Below are 19,110 nucleotides of genomic sequence, written 5' to 3'. Positions count from 1 at the left end.
CTCGTTACCTGTATTAATGGCACCTGTTTGAACTTGTTATCAGTATAAAAGACACCTGTCCACAACCTCAAACAGTCACACTCCAAACTCCACCATGGCCAAGACCAAAGAGCTGTCAAAGTACACCAGAAACAAAAATGTAGACCTACACCAGGCTGGGAAGACAAAATATGCAATAGGTAAGCAGCTTGGTTTGAAGAAATCAACTGTGGGAGCAATTATTAGGAAATGGAAGACATACAAGACCACTGATAATCTCCCTCGATCTGGGGCTCCACGCAAGATCTCACCCCGCGGGGTCAAAATGATCACAAGAACGGTGAGCAAAAATCCCAGAACCACACGGGGGGACCTAGTGAATGACCTGCAGAGAGCTGGGACCAAAGTAACAAAGCCTACCATCAGTAACACACTACGCCGCCAGGGACTCAAATCCTGCAGTGCCAGACGTGTCCCCCTGCTTAAGCCAGTACATGTCCAGGGCCGTCTGAAGTTTGCTAGAGTGCATTTGGATGATCCAGAAGAGGATTGGGAGAATGTCATATGGTCAGATGAAACCAAAATATAACTTTTTGGTAAAAACTCAATTCGTCGTGTTTGGAGGACAAAGAATGCTGAGTTGCATCCAAAGAACAAAATACCTACTGTGAAGCATGGGGGTGGAAACATCATGCTTTGGGGCTGTTTTTCTGCAAAGGGACCAGGACGACTGATCTGTGTAAAGGAAAGAATGAATGGGGCCATGTATCGTGAGATTTTGAGTGAAAACCTCCTTCCATCAGCAAGGGCATTGAAGATGAAACGTGGCTGGGTCTTTCAGCATGACAATGATCCCAAACACACCGCCCGGGCAACGAAGGAGTGGCTTCGTAAGAAGCATTTCAAGGTCCTGGAGTGGCCTAGCCAGTCTCCAGATCTCAACCCCATAGAAAATCTTTGGAGGGAGTTGAAAGTCCATGTTGCCCAGCGACAGCCCCAAAACATCACTGCTCTAGAGGAGATCTGCATGGAGGAATGGGCCAAAATACCAGCAACAGTGTGTGAAAACCTTGTGAAGACTTACAGAAAACGTTTGACCTGTGTCATTGCCAACAAATGGTATATAACAAAGTATTGAGAAACTTTTGTTATTGACCAAATACTTATTTTCCACCATAATTTGCAAATAAATTCATTAAAAATCCTACAATGTGATTTTCTGGAATTCTTTTTCTCATTTTGTCTGTCATAGTTGACGTGTACCTATGATGAAAATTACAGGCCTCTCTCATCTTTTTAAGTTGGAGAACTTGCACAATTGGTGGCTGACTAAATACTTTTTTTCCCCACTGTAAGTGAATTCACAATCTATTAGATGCTACCTATCAAGCTAGCTAAGTTGTATACTAAAATAAACAGGACCAGCTAGCATCAGTCCATCTCTCATCTGCCCACACAAATTATTACCAGAGATGGAAACAAGAGGAACTTCACTCCCACATGAAATTGGTTGTTTTATGATGATGTGCTCAATATGTCATTTGAATGTACAATGAATCAACACTCACACAATTACAACACGCTGAACGTCACCATACAAGGAAATAGCAGTTCATTGAGTTTACAACGCTTTGTGAAAGCATCAAGTTAGAATTAATCTATATCTTATCTGTATGGCGCGGGTCGAGAGCTTCAAGTTCCTTGGTGTCCACATCACCAACCAACTATCATGGTCCAACACACCAAGACAGTCATGAAGAGGGCACGACAACACCTATTCCCCCTCTGGAGACTGAAAAGATTTGGCATGGGTCTCCATATCCTCAAAAAGTTATACAGCTGCACCATCGAGAGCATCCTGACCAGTTGCATCACCGCCTGGAATGGCAACTGCTCGGCATCCGACCGTAGGGCGCTACAGTGGGTAGTGCGTACGGCCCAATACATCACTGGGGCCAAGCTAGGCGGTGTCAGAGGAAGGCCCAAAAAATAGTCAAAGACTCCAGTCTCCCAAGTCATAGACTGTTCTCTCTGCTACCGCACGGCAAGCGGTACCGCAACGCCAAGTCTAGGTCCAAAAGGCTCCTTAACAGCTTCTACCCCCAAGCCATAAGACTCCTGAACAATTAATCAAATGGCCACCCGGACTATTTGCATTGACCCCTCCCCCCCACTGTGTTTTTACACGTTCTGCTACTCGCTGTTTATTATCTATGCATAGTCCCTTTACCTCTACCTACATGTACATATTACCTCAATTACCTTGACTAACTTGTACCACCGCACATTGACTCGGTACCGGTACCCCCTGCATATAGCCTCGATATTGTTATTTTATTGTGTGACTTTTTATTTTACTTTTTATTTTATATTTTCTTAACTATATTTTCTTAAAACTGCATTGTTGGTTAAGGGCTTGTAAGTAAGCATTTCACGGTAAGAACTACACCTGTTGTATTCGGCACATGTGACAAATACAATATGATTTGATTTGTATCATATTATATACTATATACACACCATTGACATTGCTCATGATTAAACCATGCACTCTACACTCTTAGAAAAAAGGGTTCCAAAAGGGTTCTTTGGCTGTCCCCATAGGAGAACCCTTTTTGGTTCCAGCAATAACCTTTTTTAGATCCAGATAGAACCCTTTTGGGAACCCTACATGGAACCCAAAAAGGTTCTACCTGGAACTAAAAAGGGTTCTTTAAAGGGTTCTCCTATGGGGACAGCCGAAGTCCCCTTTTAGGTTCTAGATAGCGCCTTGTGTAGTTGCACTCGAGCCGAAACGTTGCGTTTCAAGACACAAAACATCCCTGATCACTGCCATACAGTACCCAAACTTACTTTGGCCATATATCTGCCTTAAATATTCTAGATATTTTAGACCTCATATTTCTTCTTCTTATTTGGAATGTTATTGCACGACGGTTGGCAATCCAACTGTTATGGTGACTTATCTACTTTTTTTTTCAGATCAACTGTTTTAAAATTATTTATATTTTTTTAGAACAAATAGGTGACCTGTCTTCTGTCCTCCTAAGACTGGTGACCATGGTGACCTCATGTCTGATGGTGATCTCTGGGGTGAGTACTGTAAAGTCAGGGGTCAAGACATTACTGATGACCGCCACACAGCGTCCCGACCTTCCTCTACCCCAATGAGCCACCGCAGGGGTCCGACCAGGCTCTGCGCCCCCCTGTACCCGCCTCCTGCTGCCCCCTTTCCCCAGGAACAGCTCCTGCACCCTCTGACGGAACCGGCGGTCCCGTGCACTGTAGATCAGAACGTTCCACCCACTACTGCAGGCTAGAAGCCAGAAGGCATAGCGGGAGAACCGGCACCAGTCTACACCTAGAACACTCCCCACCACGAGAACTGCCACAGGGACCACCGAGGCTAAGAGGAAGGCCGTAAGGATGAGAATGGTCTTGGCCGCTCGCAGGTCGGAATATGCCGGACCCGTGTGTGTGTGTTGAGCTTTAGTGAGCACTTGCTTCCTTGCGCGGCAGAAGCGGCGGACAGCGGAGAAGGTGACCAGGTTGACGACTGAGGTGGCCCCCAGGAGAGAGATGTCGAAGGCGGGGAAGAGAAGCATCACACTCCACCCTCCCCAAGTGGTGCTCTGGAGCAGAGGAGGGAGAGAGAGAGGGTGAGATATTAAAATATATTAAATATCACGAGGCAAGACTGCTCTGCAAAGCTAGGATAATGCATTTTTATATAAAAAAGAGTGTGTGTGTGTGTGTGCGTGTGTGTACGTGTGTGTGTGTGCATGTGAGTGTCTGTGTGTGTGCGTGTGTGTGTGAGACAGAAAGAGAGAGAGAGAGAGAGAGAGAGAGAGAGAGAGAGAGAGAGAAAAGCAATGAATCTGAAGCACCTGTTACATAACGTCTTTCACAGTCTATTAGACTTGACTCAAAGAGGTTTTATTAAAATAAACAGGACCACCTGGCATCAGTTTGTTTCTCATCATCTCCCCAGTAATTTCACTGACAGAGAGAGAGAGAGAAAGAGACTGAGAGAGAGAGACTGAGAGAGAGAGAGAGAGAGAGAGAGAGAGAGACAGAGAGAGAGAGAGAGAGAAAGAGACTGAGAGAGAGACTGAGAGAGAGAGAGAGAGAGAGAGAGAGAGAGAGAGAGAGAGAGAGAGAGAGAGAGAGAGAAAGAGACTGAGACTGAGAGAGAGACTGAGAGAGAGACTGAGAGAGAGAGAGAGAGAGAGAGAGAGAGAGAGAGAGAGAGAGAGAGAGAGAAAAATTGAGGACAGACAGAGGACAACTCCAACTCAGTCTCATGTACTAACCTTATGTTCTTGATAATATTGCCTCTCTCCTGGTGAGAGGGCGTAGTTGCACATCTTGCTGCAGAGGTTGTACTCCAAAGTGATATTGCCTCTGAGGAAGAGAGGGGAGACAGCCAGGAGGAAGCAGAACAGCCAGGAGAGGGCGATCAGCCACAGAGTCCTTTCTCTGGTCACCACCAGGTTCTTATGCAGGGGTTTCAGCACCGTTATACCCCTCTCCACTGACAGCATGAAGATGGTGGTCACTGAAACTAACGTACACCCAGCGAATATGGGCCCTATCAGGAAACAGGGACTAAACCCCTGTGGCTGTGGTTCTGTGGAAGGGAACCAGCCAGGGATCACAGAATGTTAGAACAAATTAACAAAAGAACATCAGATTGTTTAATATAACATCGGCATGTTGGAACAATAGTACACTGCTCAAAAAAATAAAGGGAACACTAAAATAACACATCCTAGATCTGAATGAATGAAATAATCTTATTAAATACTTTTTTCTTTACATAGTTGAATGTGCTAACAACAAAATCACACAAAAATGATCAATGGAAATCAAATTGATCAACCCATGGAGGTCTGGATTTGGAGTCACCCTCAAAATTAAAGTGGAAAACCACACTACAGGCTGATCCAACTTTGATGTAATGTCCTTAAAACAAGTCAAAATGAGGCTCAGTAGTGTGTGTGGCCTCCACGTGCCTGTATGACCTCCCTACAACGCCTGGGCATGCTCCTGATGAGGTGGCGGATGGTCTCCTGAGGGATCTCCTCCCAGACCTGGACTAAAGCATCCGCCAACTCCTGGACAGTCTGTGGTGCAACGTGGCGTTGGTGGATGGAGCGAGACATGATGTCCCAGATGTGCTCAATTGGATTCAGGTCTGGGGAACGGGCGGGCCAGTCCATAGCATCAATGCCTTCCTCTTGCAGGAACTGCTGACACACTCCAGCCACATGAGGTCTAGCATTGTCTTGCATTAGGAGGAACCCAGGGCCAACCGCACCAGCATATGGTCTCACAAGGGGTCTGAGGATCTCATCTCGGTACCTAACGGCAGTCAGGCTACCTCTGGCGAGCACATGGAGGGCTGTGTGGCCCCCCAAAGAAATGCCACCCCACACCATGTGAAATGTATTGTCAATCAGTGTTGCTTCCTAAGTGGACAGTTTGATTTCACAGAAGTGTGATTGACTTGGAGTTACATTGTGTTGTTTAAGTGTTCCCTTTATTTTTTTGAGTAGTGTATATCAGAACATTAGAAAATTATGTGAACTTAATCAGAATGTTAGTAGACCTACACACCTTCTCTTCCCGCCAGTAGTGTCTGTATCTCTGTATGGATGGAGTAGGGGATGACCAGTACCCCCACTGCTAGATCTGCTGTAGCCAGAGAGGCCTTCAGGTACCCCTGGGGGGTCCGGAAACGTCGGGAGCCAAGGAAGATGGTCAGACTGACCACGTTACCCAACGTTATGGCAACGGACAGAAGTAACATAAAGCAGACGTTGAGAACCTGACCGGAATCTGTTGCGAACCTGGAACAATTATGGTTGAAGGTTTCCATGATTTCCAAGTCCTCCATGTTAGAAGGTATTATAGAATAAATGAAAAAGTGAATAAAGGTGTCAGTAGATCAACAGGTGAATAGATAGGTTCTCTGTCAATGTCATCCCCTTCTCTGTGTCTGTTTGTCCATCACAACATAGCAACACACAGGTCTGCAACAAATAATTAAATGGTTGAAAAAATACACCAGTTACTGATGCTAAATTGGTTCTCAATTGACTTACCTGGTTAAATAATGGTACATATTTTTTCAGTGATATGAATGCAAAACAACATGTTTTATGCTGAGCTAAAAGGAGTGGCAAATATGGATGAGCAATAACCAATAATCAAAGCACCAAAAAACAACAATAATTTCTATAGATAATAATACGTGTTTGCTTTCTGACTGACTGACTGACTGACACAAAGAATCCCTTAGCAGATATGTTTCTTTTTTCAACATTTTTCATTTTTACATTTTAGTCATTTAGCAGACGCTCTTATCCAGAGCGACTTACAGGAGCAATTAGGGTTAAGTGCCTTGCTTAAGGGCACATCGACAGATTTTTCACCTAGTCGGCTCGGGGATTAGAACCAGCGACCTTTCGGTTACTGGCACAACGCTCTTACCCACTAAGCTACCTGCCGCCCATCAATATCTTAGGTTAATATTTCATGCATATGCATTTGAAATGTTTTCTGATTTAATAATCCTGTAATTATGCTCTAAAATGTGTTATATCAAAGCTGAATCATGATCAAGTTTACAATAAATAACCCAAAAATATCAACCACAAAATAAATATTATTGAGAACCTCACCTTCTCATCCAAGTCGTCTTATCTGTGCATGGTGTGTATCCGATAGGTCCTCTGATAGTGCGTCCTCTCCACAGCGTCGTGAACGCACGCCAGCAGGCTGATGAATCAATCAAATGGAGTCACTGGTGCGCGCCCCGTTATTAAGGCGCGCTCCTGCTTTCCGTGTGTACTTCTGAAATGTATTCCAATCAGGAAATAACTACTTGTGGGTGACTGCCAAAATGATATTTTTTTCACACCTGTGATAACGTTTTTCTTCATCAATTAATAACCACACACTCTCTGTTCACCTTATTACTGGTCATCATGTCAATACTAATTCAACTAAATTATCTAATTGTCACGCCCTGGCTCTGGGGACTCTTAATTGTTGATTTTCTATGTTTTGTTTGCTATGGTTTTCGTTCTAGATCGGTTAGATCTATGTTGGCCAGGGTGGTTCCCAATCAGAGGCAGCTGTAGCTCATTGTCTCTGATTGGGAACCATACTTAGGCAGCCTGTTTTCACTAGTCATTGTGGGATCTTGTTCCGAAAGGTTTGTGTTAACCTAGGACTTCACGTTTCGTTTGTTGTTTTGTTCGTGTGGTGTACTTCAATAAAAGATGTACGTTTATCACGCTGCGCCTTGGTCCGCTTCATCTATCGACGATCGTGACAGAAGATCCCACCACGACTGGATCAAGCAGCGTGAAGAGGAGAGAGGATGGACTTGGGAGGAGAGGAGAGAGAGTCTGGCGAGAGGCATGGAGGCCATGTTCACGGGGGAGAGACAAGCCCAAAACATTTTTAGGGGGGGGCTCACGCCGTGGACGACGAGGCAGCAGGAGGCCGCGATAGAGCGGTTCAGCCGGTTAGCAGAGGAGGCCGCCAGGTTACGGGGGCTATTGGTCACGAGGGAGAAGGAGAGTGTGGAGGCACGGCGAGAGGAACTGGTTAGGCAGCAGAGGGAGCGGAGGTTTATGAGGAAACCCAGTCCCGCTCCTCGCACCAAGCAAGTGGTGTGTGCCACCAGTCCGGTCCGGCCCGTTCCTGATTCCCGCACAAGGCCAGTGGTGTGTGTTCCCAGTACGGTCAGGCCCGTTCCTGCTCCCCGCACTAAGCCTGTGGTGTGCGTCGCCAGCCCGGTCCGGCCTGTTCCTGCTCCCCGCACCAAGCCAATGGTGCGCGTCGTCAGCCCGGTCCAGCCTGTTCCTGCTCCCCGCACCAAGGCAATGGTGCGCGTCGTCAGCCCGGTCCGGCCCGTTCCTGCTCCCCGCACCAAGCCAGTGGTGCGCGTCGTCAGCCCGGTCCGGCCCGTTCCTGCTCCCCGCACCAAGCCAGTGGTGCGCGTCGCCAGCCCGGTCCGGCCCGTTCCTGCTCCCCGCACCAAGCCAGTGGTGCGCGTCGCCAGCCCGGTCCGGCCCGTTCCTGCTCCCCGCACCAAGCCAGTGGTGCGCGTCGCCAGCCCGGTCCGGCCCGTTCCTGCTCCCCGCACCAAGCCAATGGTGCGCGTCGTCGGCCCGGTCTGGCCCGTTCCTGCTCCCCGCACCAAGCCAGTGGTGCGCGTCGTCAGCCCGGTCCGGCCCATTCCTGCTCCCCGCACCAAGCCAGTGGTGCGCATCGTCAGTCCGGCACGGTCCGTGCCTGTTCCACCGGTGCCTGGTCCGGCACCGGTCAGCTGCTCCACGCCGGAGCCAGAGCAATCCGCTCCACCATTGTTCAGTCCAGCTCCGGCCAATGGGGCCAGACCGGACCAGGGGGTAGAGAGAGTGTGGTGGTCACGCCCGGAGCCGGATCCGCCTCCGAGGCGGAATGCCCACCCGGCCCCTACCCTCTTGTGTTTGGTTGCCGCGGTCGCAGTCCGCGCCTTTGGGGGGGGGTACTGTCACGCCCTGGCTCTGGGGACTCTTAATTGTTGAGCCAGGGTGTGGATTTTCTAGGTTTTGTTTGCTATGGTTTTCGTTCTAGATCGGTTAGATCTATGTTGGCCAGGGTGGTTCCCAATCAGAGGCAGCTGTAGCTCGTTGTCTCTGATTGGGAACCATACTTAGGCAGCCTGTTTTCACTAGTCATTGTGGGATCTTGTTCCGGAAGGTTTGTGTTAACCTAGGACTTCACGTTTCGTTTGTTGTTTTGTTCGTGTGGTGTACTTCAATAAAAGATGTACGTTTATCACGCTGCGCCTTGGTCCGCTTCATCTATCGACGATCGTGACACTAATCTAAAAGTCATTCAACTTATTTAACTCATTCATAGCCCAAAATATGGCCTACCAGAAACAGTCTTTACATTTTATACGTTTTATAGACCTGGCTTATAGGCTAGATGTGTGTGTCCTGTGATGCACTTTCAAAGAAGGCCATTTTTATGAACAGCACGGATGAATATAATAAGGCTAATTGTAAAAAATATATATATACTGTAACTTGCAAACAGATGCTTCCCCAAACAATATTTGTGTCTTTTCAGATTTTAATTTGATTCACTATGTCATTAGAGACTGGTCTTCAAGTGCACCCGCCCCTCCCTCCCGTCTCCCCCAGCAGTGCACCGCCATCCCTGGCCTCAGCCTGGCCTTCCACACTGGGCTGTGGAGGTTCAAAGAGAAAAGCCCCACCACACAAGTGAAGGCCAGTTTGATGATGAAGGGGAAGATGACACACACCAACCCAAACTCTGCGGCTCTGTACAAAGCTTTTCCAGGATGTGCCCATATCCGTTCTATTACAGAGAGATGCCACCAAGGACACACACATAGTCCACCCCCATACAGCCCACCCCCATAGCCACGCAGATCAGCTGTTACCATGACAGTACATAAGTGTGATCCATGATGTCTGTAGATCTCTCGCTCTCTCTCTTTATCTCTCTCTCTCTTTCTTTATCTCTCTCTCTCTCTTTATACATCTCTCTTTCTCTCTCTTTCTCACTCACTCACCCACACACACACACACACACACACACACACACACACACACACACACACACACACACACACACACACACACACACACACACACACACACACACACACACACACACATACGCACACACTGTATTTTTGTGTTTGTTTCCAGCAGACTATACCAGACCATTCTGGAGTGACACTAGAGACTACCTGAATAATTGAGTGAGTGTGTAACAAGGTGAGTTGGATGGGGCCAGGCGCAGGAGGTGTGAATCATAGAATAGGGTTTATTTGGCCAATACAGCAGTCCGCAGCAATGTGTAAACCAAATACAGTGAGACTTAAATGTGTACTGGGAAAACAAAACACACAGGTGAATATCCCGGCGATAAAAGTAACATAATGCTCAACACGAGCTAGCGACACCTCCACATGGAACAATAACACACAAAGACATGGGGGAGCAGAGGGAATAATTATACAGAGACTGATGAGGGGATATGAACCAGGTGTGTGTGAAAAAGAAGACAAAACAAATGGAATGATAGAAAGAGGAGCGGCAGAGGCTAGAAGGCTGGTGACGACGAACTTCGAAGCCTGCCCGAACAAGGAGATGAGGCAGCTTTGGAGGGAGTCGTGACATTAACCACCCCCCCTTGACGTATGGATGGCGACTGTGGAAGTCCCGCAACAGGGAGGGATCGAGGACATCCTTCACCGGGACCCAGCACCGCTCCTCCGGACCGTACCCCTCCCACTCCACGAGGTACTGAAGGCCCCCCGCCCGACGCCTCGAATCCAGGATGAAACGGACAGAGTACGCCGGGGCCCCCTCGATGTCCAGAGGTGGCGGAGGGACCTCCTGCACCTCAGTCTCCTGGAGCGGACCAGTCACCACCGGCCTGAGGAGAGACACGTGAAACAAGGGGTTAATACGGTAATCAGGAGGGAGCAGCAACCTACACGTAACCTCGTTCACTCTCCTCAGGACTTTGAATGGCCCCACAAACCGCGGGCCCAGCATCCGGCAGGGCAGGCGGAGGGGCAGGTTCCGGGTCGAGAGCCAGACCCGATCACCCGGTACAAAGACCGGGGCCTCACTACGGTGGCGGTCAGCGTTGGACTTCTGGCGACGCACGGCGCGCTGGAGGTGGAAGGCGTTCCACGTCTCCTCTGCACGCCGAAACCAGTCGTCCACCGCAGGAGCTTCGGTCTGGCTCTGATGCCACGGTGCCAGGACTAGCTGATACCCTAAAACACACTGAAATGGTGACATGTTAGTGGAGGAGTGGTGGAGAGAGCATATTCGGTCCATGGCAAGAACACCGACCACTCCCCCGGCCGGTCCTGGCAGTAGGACCGCAGAAACCTACCCACATTCTGATTCACTCGTTCCACCTGCCCATTAGATTCGGGGTGAAACCCAGAGGTCAGGCTGACCGAGACCCCCAGACGTTCCATGAACGCCTTCCAGATCCTAGACGTAAACTGGGGACCCCGGTCAGACAATATGTCCTCTGGCATCCCGTAGTGCCGGAAGATGTGAGTAAAAAGGGCTTCCGCAGTTTGCAGGGCCGTGGGGAGACCGGCAGAGGAAGGAGGTGGCAGGCTTTAGAAAAGCGGTCCACAACGACCAGGATGGTGGTGTTAACCTGAGAGAGGGGAAGATCAGTTAGAAAATCGATCAATAAGTGGGACCATGGCCGTTGTGGAACTGGTAAGGGATGTAACTTACCCGCTGGAAGGTGCCTAGGTACCTTACTCTGGGCGCACACCGAGCAGGAGGAGACATACATCCTCATGTCCTTAGCCAAGGCAGGCCACCAGTACTTCCCGGTAAGGCAGCGCACTGTACGGCCGATGCCTGGGTGACCAGAGGAGGGGGACGTGTGTGCCCAATAGACACTAGACGGCACGTACCGAAGCCCAGCTGGGCACAGAGGTGGAGATGGCACAGGGGCGGAGAAGGCACAGGGGCGGAGAAGAAGGCACAGGGGCGGAGCTTGGGTGGCGTACCCGAGCGTTGGGATAGGACAGCGCCTACCCCTACCTCGGACGCGTCCACCTCTACTACGAACGACAATGAGGGATCGGGATAGACCAGTACCGGGGCTGAGAAGAACAGAGCCTTCAGGGTACTGAAAGCCCTGTCAGCCTCAGCAGACCAGCGGAGCCAGGACGGCCCACCCTTCAACATAGAGGTGATGGGGGCTGCGACCTTGCCAAAGCCCCGAATAAACCTCCGATAGTAATTGGTAAAGCCAATGAAGCGCTGCACCTCCTTAACCGTGGTTGGAGTCGGCCAATTACGCACGGTTGAAATGCGGTCTCCCTCCATCTCCACACCTGAGGTGGTGATGTGGAATCCGAGGAAGGAGACGGATTGTTGGAAGTACAGACATTTTTCTGCCTTGGCATACAGGTCATGCTCCAACAGTCGCCCAAGCACTCTGCGAAACAGGGACACATGCTTGGCGCAAGTAGTGGAATACACCAGGATGTCATCGATGTAGACCACCACACCGCGACCAACCATGTCCTGAAACACCTCGTTCACAAAGGACTGGAAGACTGATGGAGCATTCATCAACACGTACGGCATCACCAGGTATTCATAATGCCCCGTGGTGGTGCTAAATGCTGTCTTCCATTCGTCCCTTCCCTGATATGCACCAGGTTGTATGCACTCCTGAGATCTAATTACGTGAAGAAGCACGCCCCATGCATTGATTCGATCACAGAGGAAATGAGGGGTAGAGGATAACTATAGCGAATTGTAATTTTATTAAGTGCACGGTAATCAATGCAAGGGCGCAGACCCCCGTCTTTCTTCTTCACGAAAAATAAACTTTAGGAGGCGGGTGAAGTGGAGGGATGTATGAACCCCTGACACAGGGACTTGGAGACGTATGTTTCCATAGCTTCCGTTTCAGCCTGCGATAGGGGATATACATGACTCCTGGGCGGCACAGCGTCTAACCGGAGGTTTATCACACAATCCCCCAAGCGATGGAGTGGTAATTTGGTCGCCTGCGTTTCGGAAAAGGCGTGCGCCAAATCGAGGTATTCGGGGGGAATGCGCACTTTCCACTGTGGTCGCACCAACGGAAACAACTAGACACCTACCCTGACACTCTCGCGACCACCCCGTGAGAGCCCTCTGCGGCCATGAAAAGGTGGGGTCGTGTAGTGCTAGCCAGGGAAGGCCCAACACAACAGGGAAATCAAGGGACTCAAAAATTTGCTCATTATGGGTCTCCTGCGTAATCATGGTGACTGGTGCGGTAACCTCCCTAACAAAACCTGACCCTAATGGTTGATTGTCAAGTGCTTTGACTGGCAATGGAATAGACAGGGGAACCAATGTAATACGTAGACTAAGAGCTAAAGACCTGTCCATTAAGTTCCCAGTTGCGCCTGAATCTACCAGTGCCTTACACTGGGGAACTACCGTGTAATCAGGGAAGTTGACATGGAGGGTTAAATGCGCTGCAGAGGGCTCTGAACGAGTGTGGGTTTGTGCTACCTGGGGTGATGGGAGAGTGCCCTGCCTGTCGCCTCCAGAACCAGAAGAACTCTGATGACATTGTGCAGCAAAATGTCCTCTTCTGCCACAAGAGTGACACTGGATCTGTCGTCCTCTGTTCTCCCGGAACACTGCACCACCCAGCTCCATCGGAACGTGAGCCGGGGTTTGGGGGGGTGAAATGGGCAGGCCCCTTCCAGGACGTACTCTCGAAGCCAGCAGGTTGTCCAACCGGATGGCCATGTCCACCAGTTGGTCGAAGGTCAGAGTGGTATCCCGGCAGGCTAGCTCCCTTCGGACGTCCTCACGCAGGCTGCATCGGAAATGGTCGATGAGGGACCGCTCGTTCCACCCGGATCCAGCCGCTAGGGTTCTAAACTCCAGGGCAAAGACTTCCTCATCCCCTGCCTCAGATGGAACAGACGCTCGCCCGCCTCTCTTCCTTCGGGGGGATGATCAAAGACTGCACGGAATAGGAGAGCGAACTCTCCGTAGCTGTCCAACGCGTCTCCTCCTTCACTCCAGACCGCGTTGGCCCAATCCAGGGCTTTCCCCCGAGAGGCAGGAGACGAGGGCGGACACCTTCTCCCGATCCAATGGCGCAGGGTTGATGGTGTTGAAGTTGAGGTCCAGCTGCAGGAGGAAACTCTGGCAGCGGGCAGCTGTCCAGTCGTATTCCCTTGGTAGAGACAGGTAAATACCCCTGGTTGCTGGTGTGTGAGTGGCTGGATCCGGTCGCTCAGCTGGTTCCGCAGAGTCGGATCCTCTCCTCTCCAGGCACTGGACGGCCTGGAGAACCCAATCCATCGCTTCGCCCAATCTGGCTAACATGGTGGAATGCTCCCGGACCCGCTCAATGACTCCAAGCATATTCCCCGCTCCTGCTGACTCCATGATGTTTGGGTGTGTTAATCTGTAACAAGGTGAGTTGGACGGAGCCAGGCGCAGGAGGTGGGAATCATAGAATAGGGTTTATTAGGCCAATACAGCAGTCCGCAGCAATGTGTAAACCAAATACAGTGAGACTTAAATGCATACTGGGAAAACAAAACACACAATAAAAGTAACATAATGCTCAACACGAGCTAGCGACACCTCCACATGGAACAATAACACACAAAGACATGGGGAGCAGAGGGAATAATTATACAGAGACTGATGAGGGGATATGTACCAGGTGTGTGTGAGAAACAAGACAAAACAAATGGAATGATGAAAAGAGGAGCGGCAGTGGCTAGAAGGCCGGTGACGACGAACGTCGAAGCCTGCCCGAACAAGGAGAGGAGGCAGCTTTGGAGGGAGTCGTGACAGAGTGAGTGAGTGAGTGAGTGAGTGAGTTAGTGAGTGAGTGAGTGAGTGATGAGAAGAGAAGACAAGGTACATGGTGTACAAAGTCATTCACATGCAGAATGGATCTCCTTATGCAAATACAAGAGATGTATGTTGCCTTGTGCTGCGTTACTGCAATACCTCTTCTACTGGTTTTGCAATAGATAGGCACACACATCTGTGTCCAACAGAGGCTCATTAAATGTATCAACTGGTATATTTAATTTGTTTGTAATCATGTAACAGTGCCATGTAATTTTCTGTAAGAAATGCATTCCTGCCGTTTTCTCCTCTGTCTGCTTGCTCTGTCTTTGTTGACATTGTGGTGATTTTCCTGAAGTTATTAGAATTAAGCACATTACATATTGGATGAGGCTTTAGAAAATGCAGAAAAACGTAGTGTTTCTCACTTATCATTGGTAAACTGTTGGTGAAACAAACTCAGACGCGTACACCCTTGCAAAACTATTCCAATATGCTGCTAGAGGTACAGAGGGTGACAGAGCCCCCAAATCGCTTTCCTGCTGTTTCCCATTCTATCCATCCTAAAAGATGACCCTCTCTCCTCACACACATGCATGCAAACACACACACACACTACAATTTAACCCCATGGGGAACAGTGAAGTGACACACAGGTAATGAGCTTAGTTTGAGTAGGGGTGCTAAAAGACTAATCCACTGACTTCAGTGGTGATTTAGGGCTGCCTGCCGAGTGAGTGTGTCCATATGGTTTTTCTTTACATTCCTTAAAGACACCTTATCTCCCCCTGCTAGGTCTGCAAGCCTCTGAACACCAGGCAGCTCAGCTCTCTCTCTCTCTCTCGCTCTCTCTCTCTCTCGCTCTCTCTCTTTCTCTCTCTCTCTCTCTCTTTCTCTCTCTCTCTCTCTCTTTTTCTCTCTCTCTTTCTATTTCCCTCTCTCTCTCTCTCTCTTTCTCTCTCTCTCTCTCTCTCTCTTTTTCTCTCTCTCTCTCTCTTTTTCTCTCCTCTCTCTCTCTCTCTCTCTCTCTCTCTCTCTCTCTCTCTCTCTCTCTCTCTCTTCCTCTAGTCAAGACTTTGACTTAACATTGTAATATAGCAATGGCATAACAATATGTCTTGATCACCAATGTCAACATATGTCAAGTGGCTTTGCATTGCCATTGCCATGCCTACTAAATGTTGTTTCTTGTTTGAGACAAAGGAGACAACGGTCATGCAAAAGAGACACTCTGCTAAACAGGTAGCTACTGTATGGGGATGAGATACTGTAGATATAACACAGAAGCTTTGATATATTTCCAGCCATACAGTACATATGGCTTTATCTAATCAAGTAATTGAATAGTCCTGGGGTAAACCAACATACCCCCCCCCCTGCCCACACACACACACCATCCGACAGGAAGGCATCAGAATGGCTCTACTCTACAACACAATACAGAGGTGAGGGGTAACGACCGCATCATCAACACTCTAATCAGGGTGGATAGGTCCCTCATGATCAACCCCCTACACTCCTACACAGACCACGGGGGATCCGTCCTATAAGCGTTATCTTTGGAAAACTTTAACGTTTCAAGAACATTTTTGGTGAAATCAATTTTTTACCATGCAAATATTGAAAAGTACTATTGACTTCTTATAGGTCTGCCTATAGTCCAAACTACATTTCAGTATATTGCATTTTGATTTGCATTAGATATGAATGCTTCAGTCAATGCATGCATTCATGACAGTCCAAAGCTATTGCATTTATCAGGAGTTGACTATAGATTAGCTTCAAGCTAAAATCTGGTTTACCATATCTGTTGTTCATTACCCCCAAATCATTTCTGATTAAAGAAATACAACTATTGCCATGTTAACTTGTGATTGGAAATGCATTTCTTTAAATGCAAACACACAGAATTTCAGACTATTAACATGCTAATAGGAACATTCACATAACAGGGCTATACTGTAGCTGAACAATGGACTAAAACAGCACTTTAGAGCACACTGAATAAAGACTGGAGGCGTAAAGATGGAGAAAAAAACACTACATGGAAATACACTGAGTGTACAAAACATTAGGAACACCGTCCTAATATTGACTTGCACCCCCTTTTGCCCTCAGAACAGCCTCAATTCGCCAGGGCATGGACTTTACAAGGTGTTGAAAGCGTTCCACAGGGATACTGGCTCATGTTGACTCCAATGTTTCCCACAGTTGTGTCAACTGGCTGGATGTCGTTTGGGTGGTGAACCATTCTTGATACACAAGGGAAACTGTTGAGTGTGGAAAAACCCAGTACTGTTGAAGTTCTTGAAACATTCAAACCGGTGCGCCTGGCACATACTACCACACCCCGTTTAAATGCACTTACATATTTTGTCTTGTCAATTCACCCGCTGAATGGCAGACATACACAATGCATTTCTCAACTGTCTCAAGGCTTAAAAATCCTTCTTTAACCTGACTCCTCCCCTTCATCTACACTGATTGAAGTGGATTTAACAGGTGACATCAATAAGGGATCATAGCTTTCACCTGGATTCACCTGGTCAGTCTATGTCATGGAAAGAGCAGGTGTTCCTAATGAGTGGACATTTTAATTGAAAACCCTGATCCTGTTGTGCCCTCTCTAAGAACCCAATGTATGTACCCTATTTGACTTATTTATGGGAAGTAACAAGTTCATCTTATTCTGTTGTGCATCTGTATGCCTCTCTAGATTCTAAATGGAAAAGGAACTCCAGCACACCGTTGAGCTTGATGCTCCATCATGGCGAAGGTTGAATCAAGGCTGATCATGGTCGATTGTGAGACCGGAACGTTAGTAATAAGATCCAATCCGTGCAGCATCACGATCACTGTCTGCTGGAGTTTCTTTTCAATTTAGTACACAATTTTTCTCCATACATCTGAACCTTTTCAACATAATGGTGCCCACTGCAATAAGTCAGGCATCCACTGTAACAAGGAGGCCTGACTGTGGATGTTCATAATGATTGGTCATGTATCTCTTCTCTTCTAATTTAGTGTTTTAGTGTCTTATACAGGGATAAGGCACATCAGGAGGAGCTCTCTCTCTTTCCTCTCTATCCCTCTGTTTCTCCTTTGTTCCCTATCTACACTGAACAAAAATATAAACGCAACATGTAAAGTGTTGGTCCCATGTTTCATGAGCTGAAATAAAAAAATCCAGAAATGTTTCATACACACAAAAAGCTTATTTCTCTCAAATGATGAGTATTTATGTCTGTAATAAAGGCCATTTGTGGGGAAAAACGAATTCTGATTGGCTGGGCCTGGCTGCCCAGGCCCACCCATGGCTGCACCCCTGCCAAGTCATGTGAAATCCATAGATTAGGGCCTAATTTATTTATTTCAATTGACTGATTTCCTTATATGAACTGTAACTCAGTAAAATCGTTGAAATTGTTGCATGTTGTGTTTATATTTTTGTTCAGTATATGTTCTCTTCAAAGTGAGTTTCCTAAAGTCCTAAAGGAAACAGTCCTAAAGGATAAAGTCCTAAAGGATAAAGTCCTAAAGGATACAGTCCTAAAGGATAAAGTCCTAAAGGATAAAGTCCTAAAGGATACAGTCCTAAAGGATACAGTCCTAAAGGATAAAGTCCTAAAGGATAAAGTCCTAAAGGATACAGTCCTAAAGGAAACAGTCCTAAAGGATAAAGTCCTAAAGGATACAGTCCTAAAGGATACAGTCCTAAAGGATACAGTCCTAAAGGATACAGTCCTAAAGGAAACAGTCCTAAAGGATAAAGTCCTAAAGGATAAAGTCCTAAAGGATAAAGTCCTAAAGGATACAGTCCTAAAGGAAACAGTCCTAAAGGATAAAGTCCTAAAGGATACAGTCCTAAAGGATACAGTCCTAAAGGATACAGTCCTAAAAGCAAGACAGTAGAAAGCAAGACCCCTCCCCCACCACCACATAGGCTACATGCACACAAACACACACACACTGTAGTCCTACAAAGCACCCAAACGGCTCCACCTGAAAAGCAAGCAACAAAAAACAACAAGTGGCCTAAAGTGGACTTGATTGATGCAAAAGTGCAGCTTCTGTGTGGCACACTTTGGATTATAGTACTTTCACATGTGTCTCTACTATGGTTGTGTTTGAATGGTGTATAGTACTACTACTTTCTTGTATGTCTAAGCTATTTGCTTTTTTGTTTTTACAGCGGCCTTGACCCCCAGTCTGCACGGCGTCGACGTGAACGAGCGCTCTAACGACGTGTGAACCTTCAGGCATGCCGTTGCGGTGACATTCCTGGGTTCCAGAACAACGGCGTCTATAGACAGGTGTACACCCCTCACCCCTTCACCCGGCGCAAGATGGCAAATGCAATTTGGCCCCCCTTTCACTATGCTAAACAGGGCCACTTAGAACCGTTACATTCCTGCCTAATGTACATGGCGACTGGCACCTCAATACCTCCAGTTATCTGGTTCTAGCCGGCCTAGGTGGCTGTGGATGTCTAACCTACTAACTAACAAGACCTAAGCTACATTGAATTACAGGCCTCATTCTATTTCTATGTTTAACTGTTGCCTCGAACAGTTTTTGTTTTACAAAGTTCAACTAACTTAGGCTACACCCTGACACAAACCAATGAAATATATGGTACACAGAAGTGTCAAACAGTGTCTCTGTGTGTAACCTAACATGTCTTCTGGGGGTTGACCCGGGTCGGTGAATTTCATGGCAC

General features: G+C 47.8%; 1 protein-coding gene across 1 annotated transcript; it reads right to left on the bottom strand.

Moving 5' to 3' along the window:
* Positions 1-1,422: 1,422 nt before the first annotated feature.
* On the bottom strand, positions 1,423-5,878 carry LOC311149506 (lysophosphatidic acid receptor 2-like; the record flags this gene model as incomplete). Its single annotated transcript, XM_084186692.1, has 4 exons — positions 1,423-1,426; positions 3,010-3,611; positions 4,293-4,609; positions 5,599-5,878. The coding sequence occupies 4 exons, from the start codon at positions 5,876-5,878 to the stop codon at positions 1,423-1,425; spliced, it is 1,203 nt and encodes a 400-aa protein (XP_084042818.1).
* Between the last annotated feature and the right edge of the window lie 13,232 nt (positions 5,879-19,110).

This window comes from Coregonus lavaretus, assembly GCF_964263955.1.
Source record: "Coregonus lavaretus genome assembly, chromosome: 22".
In the NCBI taxonomy this organism is placed as follows: domain Eukaryota; kingdom Metazoa; phylum Chordata; class Actinopteri; order Salmoniformes; family Salmonidae; genus Coregonus; species Coregonus lavaretus.
The sequence above is the reverse complement of the archived record's forward strand: the minus strand, read 5'-3'. Positions and strand labels throughout refer to the sequence as shown.